The sequence below is a fragment of the Xyrauchen texanus genome, chromosome 29 (genome assembly GCF_025860055.1).
Source record: "Xyrauchen texanus isolate HMW12.3.18 chromosome 29, RBS_HiC_50CHRs, whole genome shotgun sequence".
Taxonomy (NCBI): Eukaryota; Metazoa; Chordata; class Actinopteri; order Cypriniformes; family Catostomidae; genus Xyrauchen; species Xyrauchen texanus.
In genome coordinates, this window is record NC_068304.1 from 27716280 (window position 1) to 27742221 (window position 25942).

Here is a 25942-nt window from a genome sequence, read left to right on the forward strand (position 1 = left end):
TGTTTTTATTGGCTCATAACTGGAATCTGCAAAATGTACATACATTTTCACAACAACAATAATGAAAAGAAGAGACATCAGTTCTTCAGATTTGTCTGCTCCATGTTTCTGTACTGATAATTAACTGCATGAAAACTGCAGCACTTTGATGAGTGTAGCCATTTGTGGTGTTGCTCTAACATGCCAATACCACATAGGCAATGATAATTTACTGGAGGGGCCTGTGCTATCGCTCCTCTCTTCTGTAACATGGAGCAGCTTGTTGTAGAAGTAACATAATTGCCTACTATGATATGACCCCATTTTTAACTGCAGGGAGCTCTGAGGACACCTGCCAAGGCAGTTTAGGCTGACTGCTGTTTTGTGGCTTTAATCTTTTGCAGTAGGACACATTTCAACCTTTGTCAACTACTGTTGTTTTGTGGTAACATTACTGTACATTTGTATGTGGACTATTTCAAAGAAAGTCTTGTATTTGATAATGACTGGTCTACCACAAAACCTGCTCTATCCTGTTTAGAGAATCCTTCCATTTGTGGTTTGTGTATACTGTTTGATTTTGTCATGTAGATAGATGTATTATTTATGTCCTTTTCACCAAACAGCTGAATAGGTATAACGTAATTAGTTGTTGTAATCGAATTATAATATTGATGTAAAAGTGCCTTTACATTTTAAATTCTTGTAAGCAGTTTTCAATTGCTGACTTTAATTACACAACTTTGCTTGCTTATAAAATAATTATTCCATAAAGTAATAGTGTTATTATATAATAGTAGTAATAAAGTAATGTTATATATTATACTATTTTATAAGAAATTAAATATTGACATGAAATAAATGTAAATATGATTTGTTTTAAATTCGAAAAACAAAAACTTCTGAGAAAAATGTTAAAAGGGTTTTAGAAAGTAACTTCAAAGTATTGAATCAATGTGATTACATTTTCCATGAAGTAATAATTAATCTGATAATTTTAGAGAAGTAATAAGTTGTCTGTGGTTCATTACTTTTAGTCATTGAATCAACACTGCCAGTCAAATTAATTATCAAGGGTCGACAAACTGATATTACAATTATATCTCAGTTGTGTACTGCTACAAAAAGCAGCCTTATTTATTTTTAACTTCTGTGTTATGGTAGAGGTTGTCAAGACAAACTGTAAGCTCACAGCATAAGGGACTTTTATAGGTAGCGTGTTACAAAATGAACAGTGCCCATGCACATTTACTGGAAGAAATGTCACTGACTCCATATTTGTTATGACAAAGCTTGCAAAAAATTGTGATTGCTGTAGTAAGGAACCACCTCCAATATCCCAAAATACCCTTTTACCCAAGTGGAAAACCTCAAGAGCAAGTCCCCAATCAGACAAATGCAGATTCATGTCAATGACTGCCTTTTAGTTTACATGAGCATTCACATCAGGCACGAAGACATATACAAAACATACATGTTATATGCTAGTAGCTCGGTGTAAATATAAATTATGACTCGCACAGAATTCAATAAGAGCCATATGAGGGGTTTAATTTCTCAAAATGTTTTTGTTAGTAGATGGAAAAATGGAGACTTTACATTTATTAATCTGGGAATATGTCTTGCAAGAGAGGCTTTTCTTAATGGCATGACTCGTAGTGAAAGCTGCAGTTTGTATGTGTGCTCAGCCCCCATAACAAATGAACGTTAATGCACATGTTTGTCTGTGCATGCTTTTTTCTGTGTTTGAGTTCACTACATCTTACCAACATAATGATCTTTGAAAACAACTGTAATTTTTTTTAAACTCAATTTCTAAAGTCACTTACTGTGGTATATTCAGTTTGATTTGGTATTTAACAGGCAGTCTTAGAGCTGTGGTAGAAACTGACCCGGTTTGTTCAGAATCATGTGTCTGATTTGCAGCCAAGTCCGTTGTGATCTGATCTTGCTCTTATTGTGAAGTCTGCTTCAAACTAACCCTTAGGCCTCAGTCACTACCTTCCCTTCTTATACACAAACACCAAGAAGAGTCTTGACACTGCAGAGAAACAAGTCTCACTTTCGTTTGTGTGTGCTATAATCATCATCATCATCAGTTTTTTTATTTTATTTTTTTATTTTTTTTACCCAAATTCAGAGATTTCAGCAAAAATGTCAGCATGACAATTGCCATTATGTCTCCATATATTGTGACCTGACCTGTTTTTTTTTTTGTTTTTTTTTCAAATAACTCATGAACACTATTCTGGGCTGCATCTCCACCTTTAGTTCCAAACATATCTGAAAGTTTTAAATGAGGCTAAGACCCTTTAATAGGAACACAAACTTGCAGAATATGTAAGAAAGGTGCAGTTTTGGCTGAATGAATGCACTTATTACAGGTGTATACGAGTGTGATGTAAGGAGGACAGTTTGTGTGATTAGGAACCAGGTGATTTCTGTGTTGCTCAGAGAAATTAGTTAGTATAATGATGCGTTTGTATAATGATGTGTTTGACTTTAAAGTGGTTTCCCAGACAAATAGGAGATCAGGGCAGCGACGGCACAGATGTAAGTGATGATGCCAAAAATGATTGAAAGGACTGAGAGCCACAGAGCCTGTCGAGATGCAGTGATGGCACCCTGGAAATCTCCTTGTGCTGATGCTTTGTTCGTCTGTATTGGAGAGAAGAGAAGGGCACACGTCACATGAAGTTAAACAGTGCCATCAATCACTTTCTACCCTCTCTAGGTTGTTTACCATATGACTATAGCTATTGTGTTAATAGCTTTCTTTGGGATTTTTTTGGTCTACGTTATCCTCCGCTTTTATTCATTACTGTATTCTCCCTTCATCTTTGATTCCCTAATTTTAGGCAACACCTCATGCTCTATTGGAAATCAATCACAAGAGTCCTCTCATTATGACACTAATTAAAGCCTGAATGAAATCCATTGATCAGAGTTGTCATTTAGCTCTGCTGGTTATGTTGCTATGTTTCTGCAATTCATGGAAAAGGTGCAATCAGATTTGTAAACTCACTCAAATGAAACATTTTAATTAAGAAATGTCACATGAGCAATCGTGTTATTGTAGGCCAACTGCTGAAGTTAATATCAAGTCAATTTCATTAGACACATGGCCTGCCAAATTGTTTATTTTTGCTATGCCGATAAAGGATCAAATGTTGCATGTCATTGTGCAGCAAATGGAATGCCGTAAACACAGAAACGAGGAGTGATATAAACAGAGACGCTTCCCAGTGCTGTCATACTAAATCTCAGCACTATTGGAACACCAATTGTCCAATCAAATTAAAGGACCAGGGGCCTCATGAATAAAACTCTGCTTAGATTTCTTCCTAAAAGTGTGCGTAAGTGCAAAAATTCGATTTTGCATACGCACAAAAATAAATCAGATTTATAAAACCATATGTACAGTCCACACTATAACGTGAAAATGGCGTTTTCAAATGTATCCACTTTGGAGTGCGTTTTCAAAAAGCTCCCTTTTCGCAGACAAAAATGCCATCTCAGTGTGGACGGAAGGCCAAAACGGAGAGAAAAAGATGCGTTTTCAGACAAAAACATATTAGTGTGGACTAGGCCAGAGTCAAGTGCACATCGCATTACATGACACGGGAAAATCGCTGTCCTTTTCTGCATATCGCTGCCCCTACAGCATATTGCGGTGCCATTTTGTGGACTGTTCTGCATAATGTGGCTGCTCATTTCAGCTCAAGTCCCAGTTCTCTCGATGGCCATTCCACCCCTGATCGGCCCCAAAGTGTGCCGGCCCACCAGGAAAATGCCCGGTATGCCAGAATACCAATCCAGCCCTGTATCTGCCACATTGATTCTCTGGTGGCATAATCCTGCAAATCTCACTGTAATCCTGTCTAAACCCTCAGGTGTAATTCCATAATGTCCACACTCAGTCCCAAAAGAGCACTTGTGTTGAGGTTAACTGCAAATCTCTGCCAGTTTCAGTCCATCTGTAGTCTGACTATTCACTATGAACAATAAGTAATAACAATATTTATGATGAGCTATGTTTCTATGTATTTTTGTAAGATTGTCTCCTGTAAACAACTCTTATATCATGGTTTGTGAGAGTTTTGCTTTATTTGATACAGAACAGATTCTTAATACTTCAATCTCAGAAAGATACAATATGATTAGGGGGAAATAATTGTTGATTATCAACCATTCTTATGTAGTTTAATCTCATTGTATATAGTCAAATGTATTGACAGAGACCGGATGTGAGGAGAAAAGTGAAAGGAATGTTATTATCGGGCACTATGGAGCAATGCTGCAGTCCCCTATGCAATGGACTTTGTGGTGTATGATTTATATCATGGGTTCTCATTCTTCTTGTCCTTTTTCTTGTTCTCGCAATAGTTGACATTCCAATCTGTTTCCTATCTGCTATTTTTATAATATTTAATTGAAGGAAGAACAAGTTGACATCAGAATTCTTTATGGATCCTTTTATTGTAAAAGGATTAATCCTAATTGGATTGCGGCATCTGAATAGTCAATATACATGTATCTGGGTGAGAAGAAAAATGATTTCCTTCATGACAAAGATAAGATAACCACTGGTTTTACAGGAATAACTAGATTTACATGTCCTGAAGGAAAAACAAGAAGAGTGTTAAAGTGTTAGGTACTTTTAGGTTTAGGGTCTGTGTAAATAAAATACAGCACCAGAGCCGCTTTACCATTTCTATGAGTGCGTGTCTTATTTTCAGTTGGCTGTGTACAATAATCACATAGTCACTGTGCAGTGTTAAAACAGCTATAAATAGTCAAATATATACAAGTCAAGACCAGTCACAATTCAGTATGCAAATAGACGTAAGAAACAAGACTCAATATGCAAATATGTTGGCATCGCTGTCAGATGCATCATGCTGAACATTCTATCAGTAGGAGGTGACATACACTGATGAGAACTTTAATTTTACATTACTTAACGTATAGTTTACAAAAAACAAATAGTTAGCACGCCTAAGACTAAAAGTATCTGAAAAAACATTTGGGTAACACTTTATAATAAAGTGCAGTTTGTTAACAGACAACAACATTAGTTAACATGAACAAACAATAAACAATTGTATTTTTAAGAACTAAGATTAAGAATAATAAATGCTGTAAAAATATATTGTCCACTGTTTTGTCATGATACCTAATGTTACAAACCTTAACTAATGTTAACGAATGGAACTTTATTGTTAAGCGTTAACTACATTTGAATGGAGTCTAGTGGTTCAGGCTGAATTACTTGCAGAATTGAATACTTAGTAACCTTAAGTATCAAATTCTGCAATTAATCCAGCCTGAACCGTTTCAGTTTAGAACGAACCCCAACCTGGATTATTGAGGAATATCAATACAGTGCTGCCTTATAAGCACTGCAACTTTGGGTTCTTTTGATCTTGGTGAATTGCTAGTAATCACATACAGTACATTTTAACTAGCACAATTAATTCTCACTGTAGATATGTGTTTTTGCATTGCTGTTTTTTGATCCAACACCTCAGTTTTGAATATAACCATAATAAAGTGTGATAGAGTGAGTGATAATCATTAGTGAAAAAGTGAAAAGAATGAATTTACCTATTACCTTTTGGGAAAGATAGAATGCAGCAATACCCAGAGGCCAGAAACAGCACAACATAGAGAAGAATGCAAGACCAAGGTAATCCTGTGGAATCATGATGGGAAAGTTGCTCTCACTGTCTGTATCACTGAAGTCATCACTGGAGGATTCCTATGGGCAGAGTTCACAACCATCAAACTCTACAGCAGTGTAAAAGTCCCAAGAGGATAGACCAAGTGTGGTAATGAGAATCTGTTAAATATTGACTTTCACGCAAGGCCACAATATTTTTCACTGTGCATAATGTATAGCATTTAATATGTCGTATATTAAAACTTTTATTAATTGTGTGTGGTTCTCAATTGAATTTGTCCTAGTAATGTCTAATCATACTTTGAAAGGAATTCAAATGGGGTAAGAAAATACAGCATCCTGCATTAAATGTTCTTTTCATCCAGGCAATATGAGTTCCAGTGGCATGACTGAGTCTATAATTGGCAATATAATTTGCTCCGTGTCAATTTAGAAAAATACATGTGAACTTAAGCATTGCTTTATCTTTTTGCCTTACAAAATGTAATGACTTTGCATTTTCTTTTACTACACATATAAATGTATATGTTGCAGGATTTGCCTGTTCCTGTAAAATAATGTGACTGAATGAGGTTATACCAAACGCGCAGTACTTGTGTTGCCTACAGGCAAATTCCGACTCATGTTCTTTCAAAAACGGGCTGTGTTTACAATCTGCCTCTCCTTACGACTGTGTCTGACAATTCTGCCTATTTTTGTCTCTCTAAAAATGTAGTGTTTATGCCTTTATGTATTTTTACAGCACTTCCTGGCATTCTACACCAAAGAGATTCCTAAGCATGGCCTTTAAAATGTATGAAAAAAGGAAAAACAAGTTTTAAACAGAATAGAGATATTTGTGGCAAACAATGCAGTAGTAAATATTCTTGTTCGAGTCGAATGCTCTTTATGGTCAACGTGAATCAAAGCTGTAGGGTGTTTTAAATTATAAACATTACAGGCCCCTGAAAATGATATAAAGCCTCATGAATACTTTAGAGTAGCCTTCCAATCATGTTACCTTGTCTCACGTCACATTTTAGTTTCCTTCTGGTTTTTAAATAGTAGAATCTTTTATTAATGCTGTGTCATGGTAGAGCAGGGCTTGACAAAACAATATATTCACATGCTCTGGTCGTGCTGGTCTCAGAGTAGTCTCTCTTATTTGTTAGCTCTGCCTATGCTCAGAAAAGGTTTTTAAATATTTCAATGGCAGCAGTTTTACACTTGACCTCCTGATGAAAAGCTCTGATGGCATGACAGCATGTGTAATCAGTGCTGACAGAGAGAACCTCAAGCGCTCTTTCAAAGAGACTGGGTGTTTCTGCTGTGTGACAAGCTGCTTTTGGGCACTGATGTAGAATGTTAAGTGTAGGAGTAGGTTTTGTTTGGGCATCTTTATTTGACTGCATGTGGTGATGCAAAGTAAATCAGGATATTGCCAGATTTTCTGACAGACATGGTCTTGATGTATTTTATTTCAGCTTTAGAGCTATCACAGGTAAAGAAGTAGCCAGATACCTTCATTTATTAAACCTATCAATCAAAATGATTTCAGGGGAAAACTGAATATGTTATTTGGATCTTTGCTCGGCCACTCTAGATCTTGTTTGCTGGTGTATGAAATAGGGGTTGGCATGGAGCTCATCAGCACAGTGGCATTATTATTCACACACCAGTGGCCACAGAGCTTTCAATAATTGCACTGAGTTTGAAGGCCACTGTCCACGCTCCGCAACCCCCTACTACTCATGCCTTTTGATTTTTCAATTTAAAAGCTCATTCATCTTTACCTGACTGTACTGCATATGAATTCCACTTTTGTGCGGCAATATCCTGAGCATTAGTGAAAATACAGAGCTTAACTGCAGGTTCTCTATTTTTCGGATGCAGGAAAGAGGTGAGGATTTTAGATTGTAAAGGAACACCTGCGATAGCATGTACAGTAAATGTTAATAAGAGTGACTCGGCACTAACTCAGTTCCCACTTCTCTTCAGGAGTTTAAATAAGGTGAATACAGGACAAGTTGGACACTTTTTGTCATTGTGATGTATGGCAATTCCACTTTACCTGTATTCACCCTCAAAGGTGGGTAGTAATGCACTACATTTACTCCGTTACATTAACTTGAGTAACTTTTTGGAAACGATTTTACTTCTATTCTCACTCAAGTAAATTTCTAATTAAATTTTTTTACTTTTACTTCGTAACAATGGGTGGTGTTCCTGTCGTTACATAACTGGGCTTAATTTTAATTAATGTGTTATTTATTAAGAGATTACTGAATGGAACTTTTATGACAGCGGAAGTTCACACAGCTGCTTGTGCTGACACAGACTGTCACTCAAGTCCATCACTGCTGCAGCATCAAGCACTTCAAAGTGAAACACATTCTTTGCTCTGTACAGTAAAAAAAAAAAAAAAAGAGAATAGTTTCATCATGCAATGGCTTCAATTAACACCAAGACAAGCAGATATTTCAAGATTAAAATTGAAACTCCAACTTAATGCAGCACACTGAGGTAAGTTTTGGCTCTAATGATAATGCTGGATTTTCTGTGACATGGTGATGGTCATTTTCAGTGTGATTCTGTAATATGGGCTCTTGTGACATCAGTTTTTAAGTTTATATTTTTAAATCTGCAGCAATATATCAGTGCGCTTTAACCTGCATCCCGCATGTCATAATCAGTATTTACGCATTTAACCGCCCCCCTCACAGGTATACTGGAAACTATCGCAGCTCCTTCGGGTTGATTAACCATAAATCCATGTTAACATCCACGTTAAGTTTTTTTTTTTTTGGCCAAAACAGTGGTTTGATATTATTGTACATTAACCTTTATGTTCTTGCTGTTTCATACATTTTTTATTTCAAATTTTTTTTTTACTCCATTGTCCATTGTGACAACATACCACATGTAGTGTTACAACATGCTTCGCTACTGAATATCACAAAAAGTCTTTCAATGAATTGTATCTTTTTTCCCAAAGGCAATATCGATGAAAATGTTCAATAGTTTTTAGTAGCAAATGCTTTAAGGATTTTCCTACACAAAATGACTTTCAAAAATAAACCAACCAAAAAAGTATATACTGGAGTAAAAAGTATGGCAACTACCCCATTATATCCTATATTTTATTCTGAAGGAAAAGCCTTACCTCAAAATCTGGCAGAAGGTCATCCCCATCTTCCATGCTGTAGGACACACTGTGGACATCTCTCATCTCTGCTAGTAACTTCCTTTGTAATGGTGAACTGGGTCCAATGTCAACAAAGGTGGTTTCCAGATACTCCTTACTGTGGATGCCCAGGGAGTCAGCTGCGGCCCAAATAGTAGTTGGAGTGTAAAGAGACTCTAGAGTGCTAGGCAATGAACATGGGTCCAGTAGCTGCTGCTGTTGAAAATCTGTAGAACTGCAATAATTCCTCCACTCCTGTGGTTCCAATCTTTTGTCCTCTTCATTTCTCACCAATATGCCTTTGAACAGTCCACCACCATCACTGGTGCCTGTTACAGATGTGTTCTTGGGGCTGTCACCCAACAGGGGATGTTCGAGTTCATCCAGACTCTCCATTTTCTGAGGTGTCTAGAAGTGACAACATCAACTGAGGCTTTTCCACAGATCTATACAACAGTTCCACTCTCAAAAATATGTAATTTACGCTAAAGCAGGGGCATGGTAATTCATCTCACACTGAATACTTTTGTTGATTCTCTCTGCAATACAAGATCCAAGTATAAATCACAGATACAAGCATAAATCCAAGTGGGGAAAATATAGTCACCACACTAACTCATGCTCCATTTAATTCTCTCCTCCATTTCTTTTGAGGCTGTGCTAGGAGAGTGTATTGAGCTCTTGCATATTCCATTTCTTCACATGTCATAAGCTATTTGTTTCTTAACTTGATGACTGAATGCAGGATCCATGTAGCACAGTTTACATGATTGGATGTATCTTAGTCCATAAATATGCTAATGTACTTCACTTTGCATGAAAAAGATGGAAGTCAATTCTGATGATGGAACACCTTGATTAGTAACAGACTGTCGACAGGTTTTGAAATGGTGGAGATTTTAACAGTAAACTTCCCTTATATTCCCACTCGTCTTATCTATTCAAACGAGTGTCCTAAAATTATTTCAACAGAATCTAAATTTGTTGTTTAGAGGGCTGTAAAAATAGCTGAGATTTTGACCAACGCTGATAGGAATGTTTTTTGAAGTGCTAAATTCTTTGATGGAAGTGTCAGTATACATGTAAAGAAATCCCTTAAAGACAGGTGATTGAAAGAAAGATCTGCTTTATCGACTGTGAAGGAAACAAATATATAAATATATACTTTTTTTCTTCCTCTTTTTAGTCTCCCAGTGTGTTTTCAGAGTTGCAGCGTAAACTGGACTTCAGACGTCCACAAAAATAGAATCCTCAAGAGTGCTGCTTCTGTTCAGCAAGTGCAAAAGAAACCCATTCCATTTGTAGCCGAAGAGAAATATCTTGATAAAGAAATCAGAGTTAGGTATTGATTTATGGCAGGGTCTGCGTGTGCTAGCTGAGACCAAAGTGCTCAGGGACCTGTATTTTTAATGCGCTGTGCTCTCCCAGCCATCCCCAATCAGAACAGGCAAGAAGTCTCGATGGGTTGTGTTCAGCACCTCTCACCTCTCGTTGTGTCACTTGAACTGTTCTGCCAATAGAAGAGAACAGATATATGGTAAAGCTTCAATGCACACAGGAAAGCTCTTGATAAGTGATCCCCAAGTGTCTGCACTTTATAAGGCCAGTCTGGTGTAATGCTTGAGTGGCAAGGCAGGACTTGCCAATGAATGGGCATTAATGAAATAGACATCTGCTTTTGAACACTTCTGAGCGGTCTATTCCAGGAGCACATGTCTCAAAGGCAAATTTCATCAGTGAGAGGACAGAAGGCTTGTTGGTTTGAAAATATGATCTGAAGTGAGAAGGCAGCGGCCTGAGTTCCCTTTAAAAATGTTATATGGGCATGAAAGTTCAAAAGCAAATGAAAAAAACACTCATCTTGCTGCACACCATTTAGCAGATCTTGTTGACCATGGTTTTTTGCACATCATCTAGTCTACTTACTCTCTTTGCATACAAATCAATGTGGCACTCACCTTAAAACACCTAAACAGCCTGAGTACTTCCACACTATTGCCAAAGAGAAATTACCTAGAGACCTTAACGGCTGAGGTTTGCAGCTCCTGGCTATGTATTCATTATATATATATATATATATATATATATATATATATATATATATATATATATATATATATATATATATATATATGCAACATAAACACCTAGAGGAATGCCTAGTTATATAAGAAACATCTTCAGGATTAAATGGATATTATGTTGTGTTGATGTAGCTAGTGCAAATGCACATTCTTGGCACCCATTCACCAATGCCACAGTTAGTTGTCCTCTTTCTATGATATGCCCTCTAGATTGTGTTTATGTTTATTTTGTCACTAAAGTCTAATTTGTCATCAGGATATGAGTCATCTTGATGGTGTATTCATAACTTTTTCTTCCGTCAGAAAGCTCTAGTTTTCTTAAAGCTCAATAATCTGTTCTGCCACTGTAATAAATGTATTGTCGGTAACCTGAAAAACTGTGCTTTGTGTAGCATATCTATATGAACTGGTTTTATTTAAAGGAATATTCCAGCTTAAATACGAGTTAAGCTCAATCGACAGCATTTGTGGCATAATATTAATTATCATAAAAATTTATTTTGTCTCATTTCTTTAAAAAAAATTAAATAATTAAATAAAAGCAAAAATCTGGGTTCCAGTGACACTCTTATAATGGAAGTGAATGGGTTTCAAATTTTCTCAGTGGGTCTCAAAATGTGTATTTAGATTTTAGTGTGATATACTAACCTTTAAAGCCAATTTTACAACTTCAATTACCATGATGATGTAATGTCAATAAACCCTAAAACGTTTGTAAAAATGAAGTTTTGAACAAATTTACAGCTGAAAAAATAAGTTTAAACAGAGAAATTAATTCAAGTGCTTTTATAAAATTATAAGCTTCACATTTCTGTGTTTTAACCCTACAAAAATGGGCCACATTCAATACCTCACTTTTTCTTTTCTTTTTTTTTAAGGAGGGACGAGTCTAAATACATTTTTGTGGTTGTCAACATTATGCCACAAATGCTGTCGACTGAGCTTAACTTGTCTTCCAAGTTAATGTGACAAAGCCACCTTTATGAATTTGAACATTCACAGAGTCTGATTATGTATTTCTGCTTTGATTTTGCAGTGTAAATCTAGACAATTTCTTTCATTTTTTTTAATGTCCATTATTTAATGTATTTGATATCACTGTACTTTATGTTATTGTATACTGGCATTAATAATAAAAAAAAAATAAATGTTTAACTCTGCAAATAGTCAATGCTGCTGCAATGGGAGTTTCAAATGCATGATTTGGTTGATCAGATACCAGAAGTATCGGAAACAACATGCTGGCCTCCCATGTGACCATGTTGGTAAATTTGGCACTTTCCTCTCTTCTGACTGTTGCAGTCCAATTCTCTATATTTTTTCTCTTTTGGAAAGTTGTGATAGTTATAGTCATTTTTTTATTTTGCTGTTGGAACAAAAGAGAACACTGCAATAACATTTGTTATGATCTCCCAATAATTTCTATACCCTACTATAGATTATGTGGCTTTTTATTGATTGCCACTTATCGATACACTAAAGTGAAGCAATGACTAGAAATTATGAGAGGAACCAGATTGGGACATAATCAAAGACAAACCTGCATCCCTTCATGGACTCACCAAAGCTCAATGGGTCTAACCCCAAGGCCGCAGCTAAAATAAATTATATTATAAATGATGAATTAGGGATTATTTTTTTTTTCTGTGTTCAAATATAAAGGTATTTAAATATGGTAATTTTACATTTATTTAAAATGTATAGAACCTCAGATGGCTTTCTCTTGATGTAGACCTTATTTTATCAGTAATTTTGAGCTGGAGAGTATCGTGGGTGTAAATGAAAACAATTCGTCTCTATCAGAATCTAAAAGAAAAGTGCTGTCACAACTCCCATGGGCCCCTCTGTCAGTCAATCAGCCCCTGAAAAACCAGTGTGACAGCTTCAGAATGATAGCCATCTGCAAGTAGTTGAGCATCTGTCTCTCATTACTAACCTTGTGCTGTACTCTACATGCCTGTCTGCACTAGTCTAACACACCTGAAATAATATCTGTCAATGGCATTGCCTTATCATAAGAGATTTACCTGAGGCATAGCTGATTATTTTGTAAATTAGTATGCTTTGTAATTTAGTATGTAAATGGATTTAGGTTTAGTATGCATGTTGCAGCCTCGAAGTTAGTTAATAATGGACTGTAAAAACTGCATTGGTAAAAGGATTCCGCTTAGTTGATATTAAAGATATATATGAGAACTGCATTAGAAAATTTAAATGAGATTTTAACAATTTCCTTAAGGCAATAATTTTCCATCTGCAGAGTGTGTGGGTGCGAATATGCTGATCTTTTTTTAAGTGTACTGCAGAGCCTTTACAGACATATCCTCATTAGTGCAATATACTTTATGTAACTTTTATCAGATGATCCTCACAATTTTTCCCTATTTGTTACAGCTTGTGCAATGCTGCGTTGAAAGTAAAGCAGAGAAATTGAAATGGAAGGAACGGTTGCCTACTCATTTGATATATGGACAATATATGGACTAGACTGATGCATATTGTGGTGCAGCACTCTTGTTTAGATCTGCCAAAACAATAGTGAGCTTGATTCTGAAAGGGAATGCTGAAGCCTGCACTGATGTACTTAATTTTGCTTTGCTCGGCTTTACTGTCCAAGTTTACCTTCAAACAACTTTCTTCCTACTTCATTTCTTTGTTTACCCCCCTTTAATGTCTTTCTCCTCTACTGTTGTAGTGTACTGTCTGGCTGGAGTGCAAACAGACTGCCAGGGTGATAATTCAGTAGAGGTTCCCTGCTCTACCACAGTGATTCTCTGAACATGTTGGACACTTGGGAGAGGACCACAAACATGGACACAGACCTAAATCCACACACAATCATAACAGCTGACAAATGCTGCCTTCACAGGCAGAATACAGAGGTTGAAAGGTTTCAACTCTAGTCCAAATCTAATGTTTGCAAGACATGCTGTCAAATAAGAAGCATTTATTTGGTACATATTTGAAGGCAACATAGATGGTTCAGTGGTAAGTGGAAAGAATAAAAATGGTGTCTGATGGAGATGTTAAAAGAAGTACATTTATTCATAAATTATGTTTTTAACCTCTGATTATATTTCTTCTTGGAAATAAGCATTGTAGTCACTAAATATTTTCTTATTTAAAGCTCACTTGAATTTGTTCTATATCATTGGACAAGATATGTGACTTTCTTCAGTGAAACATAAAGAGAGATGGAAAGGGTTTGGAGCAATATGAGGGTGAGTAATTTATGTCAGAATTGACATTTTTGGATGGAATATCCATTTATGTCATTGACTTCTGTGTTGGACATAACCAATATTTCAATAGCTCTTAAGCCCCTCACAAACACACGCACACACGCACACACACACACGCACACACACACATTGGTGCTGCTTTCCTTATGAGGACTCTCCATATACATAATTATTTGTATGTTGTATGCAGTGATTGGGAGTAATGGAATACATTTAAAGGGATTATGTATTTAAAATACAAAATATAAGTAAATGTATTCCACTACAGTTACAATTTGAATCATTGGTAATTAGAATACAGTTACATTCCAAAAGTAGTTTGATCACTGAAGAGATTGCTTTGCATTTTAGTGTCATTTTTTTCATTTAATATTTAGTCCTTTCAGATGCGATCCAAAGTGCATTTTAATAGCGGTGAAACACTTTCTAATGATGTGTTACATTCATACAAGCAGATGAGAAGTACATTTAAGTAAGTTTGGAGCAGAAGAAATAGAAATAAAAGCTTGTGTAAATTGTCAGCTTTACACTAAGCTAAAATGCTATTTCTACCCATTTTACAGGCACGATCATATTTTTTTATCAAGACAATTCACATTGGATCATAATTTCTTGATATAAGGGCAAAAATCTTATTCTTGATAATCATTTTTGTATTGTTTTCCTGTAAAAATATCTAAAAATCCTTAAAACAAGATCAATTTGAACTATCTTGTTTTAGAAACAACACTGCATAAGATATTTAGGTTTTTCAGAGAATGTATTTTTAACATGTGTATTTTGTCTTATTGTACTGACAGTTTTTATAGTCAAAACTAGGGAAAAAATCTACCAGTGCTGATGAAGTAATCCAAAGTATTTAAAATATGTTACTGACCTTGAGTAATCTAATTGGATACGTTAAAAATTACATTTTACTACATGTATTCTACAATCTGTAGTGGAATACATTTCAAAAGTAACCCTCCCAACCCTGATTGTATGAACTATAGTTTCTATCCCCTAACTCTACCCCTAAACCTAACGTCACAAAAAACATTCTGCATTTTTACATTAATCATTGTTTAGTATGTGTTTTAAGCGATTGGAATTATGGGGGCACTAGAAATGTCCTCATAAACCACATTTATAGCATAATACCCTTGTAATTACCAGTTTATAACCTAAAAAATGTCCTCATAAACCACCCAAACCCACCCACCAACACACACACCACACCTCCTATGATGGCTTGCTTCCAAGAGAGATGCACTCAGCTTTATTACTAACCCACCAACTCCATCCAGTCACCATAAAAGGTCTGTTGTCAGCAGCATTACAAGCCTGCCTCACTTTCTGAATTCTGCCTCACACATGAAACACCCAGTCAGTTGGACAGAGCTCTACAAGGACAGCAAAGCAAATCAGCACCAGCGCTTTTATAGAGAACCGCTTCCCTATTGCTCTCTTCTTTTTATTCTATAACTCTTGTGCACATTTGCTACTTTATCCTCTTTCTGCACTTTATGACTGGCCTCTGCTGTTCCTTTGATTCCTTTACCCAGTTCAGCATTATAGCAGCTTAACTGACCGTCTCAGAGTCCCAATATAAATGTGCTTCCAAAGCAAAGGGTTCTGGTATCAGAGTGAATGTGTATGATATTGATACTGTATGTGCAGTTTGGGTTTACACTGTAAAAACAGTTTTGTAAGGTTCACTTAAAATGTGCTTTTTGTGGTAACATCTACATTAACTGGTGTCACATTCCTGTGTGTCTGCCCTATGTTCTCTGTTTCACCCATCACGTTTATGTCACGTTCCTGTGTTGTCTGCCCTATATTGTCTGTTTCACACGCCACTTCTCACATTCCATGTCACATTCCTTGTGGTCCGGTCTGTGTTTTCTGTTTCACTCAGCACGTCACATTCCATGTCATGTTTTCCTTGTTGTCCACCCGTGTTTCACTGTCTGTGTATAAACTACAATTCCCACAATTCCTGGCCTCTCTCACTGCCTGCACTCTTCATTGTTCTCACCTGTGTCTTGTTTAGTCTTCATTGTGTTTGTGTATTTAAACCCTGGTTCTTTGTTTAGTGACTGTCGATTGTTGAATGTTGATGTGTCGTTTCATGCTCGTTGTTCCCGCTCCCTGATGTTCACTCTTGGTCTTCTTATTCTCTGGATGTTTATTCGTGTTCGTTCGGCCCTTCATGGATGTTTCCCCAACCCGTGTAGCTTCTTTATGTTCGTTCCCATTGTGGATTGTTCTTTTGTTCCTGTGTTTGTTTATTTTATTCAAGTTTGCTAATAAACCTGCATTTGGATCCGCACCTCCTGTCTGCCTTCTCCTGACTTCCCAGCATTACAGAACAATCGACCAACTATGGATCCAGCGGTTCAACGTGCAAACTATGACCTGCTCTGCTTAAAGCAAGAGGACCGCTCTATAGAGGACCACATCCGCGACTTCCTTACACTGGCGAGTGTCTCGGATTTCCCGGACTCCTCTCTGGTGGTTTTCTTCAGGGACAACCTGCGGAGTTCGCTGAAGGAGCGGTTGCCGCAGACGACGCGCGGCTGGACTCTTCGCGACTTCCAGGAGGCGACTTTGCTGGACTGTGGCTCGCCGTTCACCGTGGGCGTCGTCGAGGAGGACCTTGCCTCTCCTCCCTCAGTGGTGACTCTTCAGTCGCGCCAGCCCCACCTGTCAGCGAGCTCACCCCCACACCTGTCGTTGTCCTTGAGCCAGCACGGTCAACTTCGTCCGCTCGGAGGAGGAAGAGAAGACGGGCTTCCGCCTCCCAGCCCACGCCTGCCCCGGTCTGCGAGCCTGTGCCCACGCCTGCCTCGGTCTGCGAGCCAGAGCCCACGTCAGCCACGGTCAGCGAGCCTGAAGCCTCGACCGTCCCTGAGCCAACGCCTGTAGCCTCGACCGTCCCTGAGCCAGCGCCTGTAGCCTCGACCGTCCCTGAGCCAGCGCCTTTAGCCTCGACCATCCCTCAGCCAGCGCCTGTAGCCTCGACCGTCCCTCAGCCAGCGCCTGTAGCCTCGACCATCCCTGAGCCAGCGCCTGTAGCCTCGACCGCCCCTGAGCCAGCGCCTGTAGCCTCGACCGCCCCTGAGCCAGCGCCAGCAGCCATGACCGTCCCAGGGCCAGCGCGAGTAGCCATGACTGTCCCAGGGCCAACGCCAGTAGCCATGACCGTCCAAGGGCCAGCGCCAGTAGCATGGACCGTCCAAGAGCCAGCGCCTCTCAAGCTTCCTACGGCTCTGCTCCCAGAGACTCCAGAGCCTTCTAGGGCTCAGCCTCTGAAACCTCCTACGGCGCCACCTTCCTCGGCTCCGTCTCCCGAGCCTCCCTCGGTTCCGCCTCCCTCGGTTCCGCCTCCCGGTCCTCCCATTGGCTCCGCCTCCCGGTCCTCCCACGGCTCTGCCTCCCGAGCCTTCCGCGGCTTCGCCTTCCACGGCTCTGCTTCCCAGGCACCCCAAACCAGTCCTTGCCCTACGGCCACCTCCTAGGCCACCTCAACCAGCCTCTGGCCTGTGGCCACCTCCCAGGCCCCCAGAACCGGCCCTTGCCTTGGGGCCAGCTCCTGGGCCATACAAACCTGTCCCCCTATTGTGGCCGTCTCCCAGACCACCTAAACCTGTCCTTGCCCAGTCGATACCTCCCTGGCCTCCTAAACCTGTCCTTACCCGGTGGACGCCCCCAGGCCACCTGACCCGGTTCTCTTCACACATCCCCAGAGACTGCTTGCTTGCCCTCTCGGCCTTCCTGGTCTGCCTAATTGCCCCTTGTGCCCACGTGGACTGCCTAATTGCCCCTTTTTCCCCCATGGACTGCCTAATTGTTCCTTGTGCCTCCTTGGTCTGTCTCTGTGTCCCTTGTGCCTCCTTAGTCTGTCTTTGTGTCCCTTGTGGCCCCTTTGGTCTGTCTGTTTTCCCCCTTGTCCAGGCCCCCTCTCCTTGAACCTTTGTTTATTTTTTCTATTCCTTTTCTTAGGACCGTCTGGAATCCGGTCCTTTTGAGGGGGGGCTATGTCACGTTCCTGTGTGTCTGCCCTATGTTCTCTGTTTCACCCATCACGTTTATGTCACGTTCCTGTGTTGTCTGCCCTATGTTGTCTGTTTCACACGCCACTTCTCACATTCCATGTCATGTTCCTTGTGGGCCGGTCCGTGTTTTCTGTTTCACTCAGCACGTCACATTCCATGTCACGTTTTCCTTGTTGTCCGCCCCGTGTTTCACTGTCTGTGTATAAACTACAATTCCCACAATTCCTGGCCTCTCTCACTGCCTGCACTCTTCATTGTTCTCACCTGTGTCTCGTTTAGTCTTCATTGTGTTTGTGTATTTAAACCCTGGTTCTTTGTTTAGTGACTGTCGATTGTTGAATGTTGATGTGTCGTTTCATGCTCGTTGTTCCCGCTCCCTGATGTTCACTCTTGGTCTTCTTATTCTCTGGATGTTTATTCGTGTTCGTTCGGCCCTTCGTGGATGTTTCCCCAACCCGTGTAGCTTCTTTATGTTCGTCCATGCTTTAGTTATATTTTCCCATTGTGGACTGTTCTTTTGTTCCTGTGTTTGTTTATTTTATTCAAGTTTGCTAATAAACCTGCATTTGGATCCGCACCTCCTGTCTGCCTTCTCCTGACTTCCCAGCATTACAACTGGAGTTATTCAATAATAAATGCTTTTAATCTGAATTAATTTACCTAAAAAAACAGGTTACATCAATAGATCCAAGAGGTAAAAATTGCAGGTTACCAATTTGTTTTTTTTTCCAGTGTATCTAGCAACATTTGTCATTAATGACATAGGGTGTCCCCTCAAAGGGACAGTAGCTTTACTGTAATGTCTTACATTTATTTATTAATATATATTAATAATAAAAATGCATTAACCCATGGACCATTTGAAAGGTTATATTGAATGTTGACTATTCAATTTCTGAAAGCTGCACTATAAAAAGTGGTAACTTGCACTTCTTAACATATGGAGATATTTCTACCTGATCTAACCTTTTTTTTTTATAAATGTTTTGGTCAATCTAATGTATTCAAGTTTATTCAGTGATGTTAAATAATATTTTTTTACTTATACTGTATATCATTTAATATACTGGTTAATATAAAGGTTATAATATACTGGAATATATCTAGTTAATTTAAACTTTAACACATGCATTTTACATTTTTAGGTTGCAGTTTTATGTTATAGCAATAGTATTAGCCAAAATTTGGAGTAAAAGTACTTTTTCGAGATAATTTAAAGTATCTCAGAGAGTAAATAAGTTGTTAAGCATCTCTCTAGCGTCACCAAATGAAATTGCAAAAATAGTGACAGCTTTGCCAAACTCTCCCCATCTTCCATTCAATTTTTACATTTATTTGCAAATATATATTTTTTGTTTATTTTTTAATATTGGGAGACCTCATGCTCCATATTCCATACCTTTAAATTGCTTACTTATAGCTGTCTTTCCATACCACATGGAGATAGAAGAAAGTATCATTTTAACCATGAATTAAAATTATTTATTTGCAGATGAACAGAAACAGTATTTTTTCTTTGCAGCTCTAGCATTCACCTGCCTCCTTTCCAAATGGTAACCAGTTAAAACTAAATAAAAGAACAGATAATAACCTTATAAAATAGTAAATGGTCTGCACTTATATAGCGCTTTTTTTAACCTTAGACGTTACCAAAGTGCTTTACACTGTGTCCCAATCACCCATTCACACACACACTCATACACCAATGACTGCAGAGCTGCCATGCAAGGTGCTAGCCTGCCATTGGGAGCAACTTGGGGTTCAGTGTCTTGCCCAAGGACACTTCTGCATGTGGAGTCGTGTGGGCCGGGAATCGAACTGCCAACCCTGCAATTGCTTTGATACATTTGTTAATGTTTTATATACGTCTATGTATTAAACTTTCATACAAACACACCAAAAAGGATACAGAAGAGACTCTGTAAATGGCATTAAGATGCAGTAGCAAATTGCCAATGAACACACTGATGTAAGATTAAGATATTGCACTGATAGCACAGAAGAGGCTTGCTGAGTGGACAGGCAATATCATGCACGCACACAGCACGTACTGCAATACACTGTACTTTCAGAGTACACACTCCATGATGGAAATTAAGTTTGATGGAGAATGGGTATGTGTTGCTAATCAGAGCAGAAATGAACTCAGTCTGTTGTAGTATAGGGTCAATATGAAAACACTTTGGCTGCAAATGTACTTCCTGAGATTAATGAGGCAAAGTCCCATTTGCCATTTCTATGTGTACGTCTCTGCTCTTCTTATATAAGTGAGCCTTGATTATTCCAGCACAATAATTCCTTGAGCCCAACGGTCACATTATACTCAGGATGAAAAGATACGTAATTCTCCCTAAATTACATTATAATGGAAAAAGGAATTCTGCTCCACTGAGAGAGGGGTTATTTTACATTCTCAGTGTTTGGAAATGAGGCATTTACAGTATCAGGCATATTTCTTTCTTTTCCTTTTCTTTTCTTTCCTTTTCTTTCTTTCTTTCTTTCTTTCTTTCTTTCTTTCTTTCTTTCTTTCTTTCTTTCTTTCTTTCTGTCTTTAACCCAGGTTACAAAAAATACTGTGGTGATACCATGGTATAGTGATTTTGGCCTATATATTATACTGGTACAATGTAAACCTTGGAGGAAAACATCTGTTAAATTGTCCAATTTCTGTGCTATTAGCATCACTAGACAGAATTGCAAAAATAATGTCAGGTTTCCCAAAATATTCCACTCGTCTGCCATTGGTCAAAAACAGATAATCCTGCCCCAAACTCACACCATTGTTTGAGCCAGTACCAGGCGGGTTGGGATGCTCAAAAACATCGCAATGTTTTAAAAAGTGCCACAGAGTCACAATGTTAACTCTTTTCAAGGTAAACAACATTTGAAGCCGTATTTACACAGTAGCTGTCTCCATTAAGCATAGATTTCAGATTTTAACAGAAAAAATAACACATGCAACAACAATTCTGGCAATAAATGATAAAATATTGGTGAAACTTTTGAATATGGTTCTTTACGTTAATATTAGATAATGCATTAAATATCAAGAACTAACAATAAACAACATTTATTAATCTTGGTTAATGTTTGTTTATTAACACATTATTGCTCATTGTTTGTTCATGTTAATGCATTAACTAATGTTAACTTAAACAACCTTTTTGTAATGTGATAAAAAATATATATATATATATATATATATATTCATATACTATGGTATTTACATATTATTCATTTACATTTATCCATTTGGCAGACACTTTTATACAAAGCGACTTACAGTGCACTTATTACAGGGACAATCCCCCCCAGAGCAACCTGGAGTTAAGTGCCTTCCTCAAGGACACAATGGTGGTGGCCGTGGGGATCGAACCAGGGACCTTCTGATTAACAGTTGTGTGCTTTAGCCCACTACACCATGACCACTCCATATTTGGGAATATTATTCCCAAATATTTCAAAGAATATTATGGTATTACCATGTAAATAATAAAATTACTCTCATTCTTTTTGTCATTGTCCCCCTTGGTCTTTCTGTATCGCTCATTCTTCCACCCTCTTTCTCCCTCTGCCTCTCCTCCATTTTTCACTGTCATTTCCTCTTCTCTCCCCCACACACACTCTCTATCTCTCATTCTCTCCCTTGGGTTGGCAAGAGCAGTCACTGTTTCAGAGGAGCCATTTGCACATATCTTAGCTGGGTGATTTCTCTCATCCCTCAGGTCCCAATGTGTCCCACACCAGCTGTTATAGAGAACGAGTGAGACAGACAGGGAACATACAGACGCTGTAGGGGAAATGCCCTTCCACAGACCCAAGTTTTGTAAAATGTGTGTTTGTGATGTATGTTTGTCTGTGAGGCATGAACACCATGTGTCTGTGTGTGAGTCTTCCTCATTATATGTAATCTGTTTACAATGGGACATCTCATTATTCTTGTTGATCGACTAGGGTGCAGAAAAGGGCACTAGGTCTTGATAGATCTATATTGGTGACAATTAATGAAAAGAGGAAATCAGAGTTTTTCTTTTTCTAATTCCAAGGTTTTTTTACTGCATTGCATTTCTTGTGTTTCAGTCTGATTTCTTGTTGTGTGTCTGAAATCTCTGTGCACGTTGCTCGTTTATAAGAGTCATTCTTAACTGGTGGGTCATGAATGAAAAATGGGTGACAGGTCTGATCTAATAGGGTCGCGGACAGCTGGGGTAAATGCATCCAGCTATATAGTTAAGATAGCAAAATAATAGGCTGACAAACTTTTAAAAGGTCTGGAAAAAAGTTTCCCATATGTTCTGTTATTGATGTCAAAGACCCGTTTACATCTGGTATCATGATGCATTTTGGGTGATCCGATCACAGGTGGTCTGCGCCATATACAGGTGAAAACAAGGTGCAAACATTTTTGTGATTGAATACGGAGGTATTAAAAAATGCATTTAATCACATTGCATTTGAGGTGTAAATTCTAATCTGTCCTGAAAGCGTCCCAGACAGCAGTGAAGTGATTCTCCACACCTGTCAATCAACTGCTGCACTAAAACCAGAAGTTAAACTTTATCGGTTAGGTGCTGCTTTAAAGTCATCATGAATCGGAATCTGATGCCACCCTATGTGACTGCCTTGCTTGTCCACAGTGCAATCTGGGTGGTATAGCAAAACCAGCTGAGAGTTTATAGTTTCAAAGACAAGTGGCTTTTATAAGTGATCACTTCGAGAATGATTCACCCTCACAGATCCATGAACATGAACAGTCCAACAGTTGTTGTTCAATCTCTGCTCAATCTATTGGCTCAGTCCTCCATTGCATTCTCGTTTGGTCTGAGAAGGATCTTATTTTGTGCTTGTTAACCAAGACAGCAACAAAACATGATAGCTGTGCTATGCATAGTGAGCAAAATACGATTGATTGGAAATGCTGTGATTTGGTGTATTATGACACCTTTTCCTTTATTTGGGAATGTACAAATTGAGCCATATGAACTACACATGCAGCTTTCTATTGCCAGAAGGCATTTGTTTAATTAACAAGCCTGGGATAGTGCATCCAGGAACTAAACATGCATCTGGGCTTTTTGCTCAGGTTTGATGCACTAGGTGAACATATTTCAGGTCTGTCTTACTGTAGAAGAAAGGATGAAAGAGTTTTCAGTATCCTCACCTCTTCTTGGCCCTCTCCTCCTTCATCTGAGTCAGAGAGACCATTGGGGGGCACATACACACACTAGTTCTGTTCCAAAACATTGCCTACATAGGCAGCTGCCTTCTACAGCCGGTCTCACTCACTTTGTCCATCATCTTGGATTTACTCTTTTTTTTCACTGAGCTCATCATTGCAATGCATTCTTGGATTGTCTTCTCTGTAAAGGATACAATTGATGCTTCCTTAGAATTTGGTTAATGTGTGATATTATGGGAGGCAGCATAATTAAGTTGCTTACCTTTTGGAACATCCATTGCATTGGGAGCACACCTATGATGTTTTAAAACGTTGCCTACATAGACAGCTTACTACTGTAGATTTTAAAACAGAGCTACTGAGCACCCATCCCACTGAAACGCCTCACATACAATATTTAACAAAAATAAGAATATAATAAACAATGTCTTTGCAGTAATAACACAAAAACGGCAGACTCAAATATGACGACTTGTCTATGACTTTGCAGCAACACGGAAGCTCAGATAAGGCGTTGCTGAGTGCACATTTAATCAATTTAGAATTCCGATCACATGTCACACATAATCACCGGCTAATTGTTTATTACTCATGCTAAGTAAATGTTTATCTCGCTAGTGTGCAGCAGGCAAGGGAATATGGCAGCATAATGTGACAGCACTACAGTGCTAATAAACAAGAAGAGCTGTCATGTGCTTGCATGCATGAGTGTGAGCTTCTGTTTCTTCAGGACTCTTTAGATTGGTAATGTGTGTGTGAGTGTCTGTCTCTTCAGGACTGTATAGATTAGTAGTGAGATTCTGTTTTGTGCATAAGGGTGAACTGACATTTTAAGCCTAATAACTCACAAGACCATATGTCATGAAGTAATCTCCTTTTTATTGTAATCTGAAAGCATGCTTTTTAGAGATTTATTTCATTTACATTTACATTTATGCATTTGGCAGATGCTTTTATCCAAAGCGACTTACAGTGCAAGTATTACAGGGACAATCCCCCCGGAGCAACCTGGAGTTAAGTGTCTTACTCAAGGACACAATGGTGGTGGCCGTGGGGTTAGAACCTGTGACCTTCTGATTAACAGCCCTGTGCTTTAGCCACTACGCCACCACCAAAGAATCATATTCTTTGTTCAGATATAATGGTCTGTCTGCATGTCGGTGAATTTACCAGTGTGAAGCAATTAATGTGTGTGTGTGTGTGATATATTTACTTGAGTTTATTAATGTAATTACCTGGGATCATCCAGTCTACCAAATGAATCATGATATAGGTAAAACTGTATTGCGGTTACAGTCACTAAGAATAGAAATGTCTCTCCCTAATGGGAGTTGCTGCAGTTCAACTTAACATTAGCAGAAAGTGCATCCTTGCCAAAGCCAGCCTATTTACTGCTAAGCAACAACATCCTCATGACAGTGAGTGAAGTCAATAATATTGGAAAAGCTTGCATGTTGTGATTGCCCGAAATACCATTACATGCCATGCAAGTAAAGGCACAGGAGAGTTTGGCTGAGTGGGTTTTCAGAAGGATTTGAAATTGAATTTGTTCAACACAACCATCAGCTGTCCATGAAAATCAAAAGGATTGTTTGAAATCTTGCGTCATGTATTCTGGGCAGCACGCTGAGGTCAGAGGCAAAGGTCCATATAACAGCACAGCAAAATTGAAAAATGTCCCACACATCTGTTCACTCTGGATGTGATATGAAAATATTATATACCCAGGCACAGAGGAATGCAGACAAAGTGAAATAACATCTACACCGAAACCTCTTATAAAGACTCTGTATACCCTGAATACACAGTATCATTATGAATTAACCATGAAACCATAATGAAAACCATAATATATATATATATATAAATAAAAAGAAATAATTACTAAAAAGAAATAAACTACAACGAAATACACATTGAACATACCAACAGCTATGCATGTACATACTGGTTTAGTTTCAGCATAAACAAGTGCAAAAACAGGATATCCATGCATAATAAATTGATATAAAATATACACCAAACATAATAGCACTGTAAGTACTCTGTTTATTGTATAAACATGGGCTAAAATGTGATTCCCTCACATAACAATACAATTATAGATTTTTGTCATTGTACATAGCACTTTATTTATGAATCATTACATAAAACAAGCTTAAAAAGCATTTCCTATCACTACAAATTAAAGCAGAACTTACCTCTTTCATTTGATACTGAACTCTTCAGTGTTGTCCGCAGAGTGTGTGGGTAGATTTGTGTGTGTTTGTGTCCAGTGTCCCCCAGCACAGCTGAACTCAGATCAAAGGAGATACTGAGTGGAGAAAAACAGAGGAATCCAGCAGCCCAGTTTGAACTGTCCAAAGCTTCAGTAAAACTTGTACCAGCACCAAGAAGTAGCCTCCATGCTGCAGTACAGTATATGTGTATGAGTGTGTATGTGACATAGAAAAAGTGAGATGGGATGGAATGGATACTGTGAGAGTATGAGTGTGTGTGGTTCTTGCCTCCCACGTTCAATGATGTAGCAAAGCCGTGCTCCAGCAAGAGTGTGTGGACACACAGCTGTACACAC

General features: G+C 38.5%; 1 protein-coding gene across 2 annotated transcripts; it reads right to left on the bottom strand.

Annotated features, from left to right (window-relative positions):
* On the bottom strand, positions 1 to 25942 carry LOC127622945 (synapse differentiation-inducing gene protein 1-like). Of its 2 annotated transcripts, XM_052097138.1 has the most exons (5): positions 25569 to 25942; positions 9991 to 10335; positions 8805 to 9233; positions 5594 to 5740; positions 1 to 2637 (listed from the first exon to the last, which is right to left on the bottom strand). In XM_052097138.1, exons 3-5 carry the CDS (start codon positions 9219 to 9221, stop codon positions 2482 to 2484), a joined length of 720 nt encoding a protein of 239 aa, XP_051953098.1. In that variant the 5' UTR covers positions 9222 to 9233; positions 9991 to 10335; positions 25569 to 25942; the 3' UTR covers positions 1 to 2481. The 2 variants fall into 2 exon arrangements, with proteins under 2 accessions (XP_051953098.1, XP_051953097.1); XM_052097137.1 differs by having other exon boundaries at positions 8805 to 10335.

Coding starts and splice junctions, on each gene's coding strand:
- LOC127622945 (XM_052097138.1), bottom strand. CDS start 9,221: ATGGAGAGTCTGGATGAACTCGAACATCCCCTGTTGGGTGACAGCCCC. Junction 5,741..8,804: donor ACCTTCTGCCAGATTTTGAG/GTAAGGCTTTTC, acceptor CTCTGCCCATAG/GAATCCTCCAGTGATGACTT. Junction 2,638..5,593: donor CATTCTATCTTTCCCAAAAG/GTAATAGGTAAA, acceptor TCTCCAATACAG/ACGAACAAAGCATCAGCACA.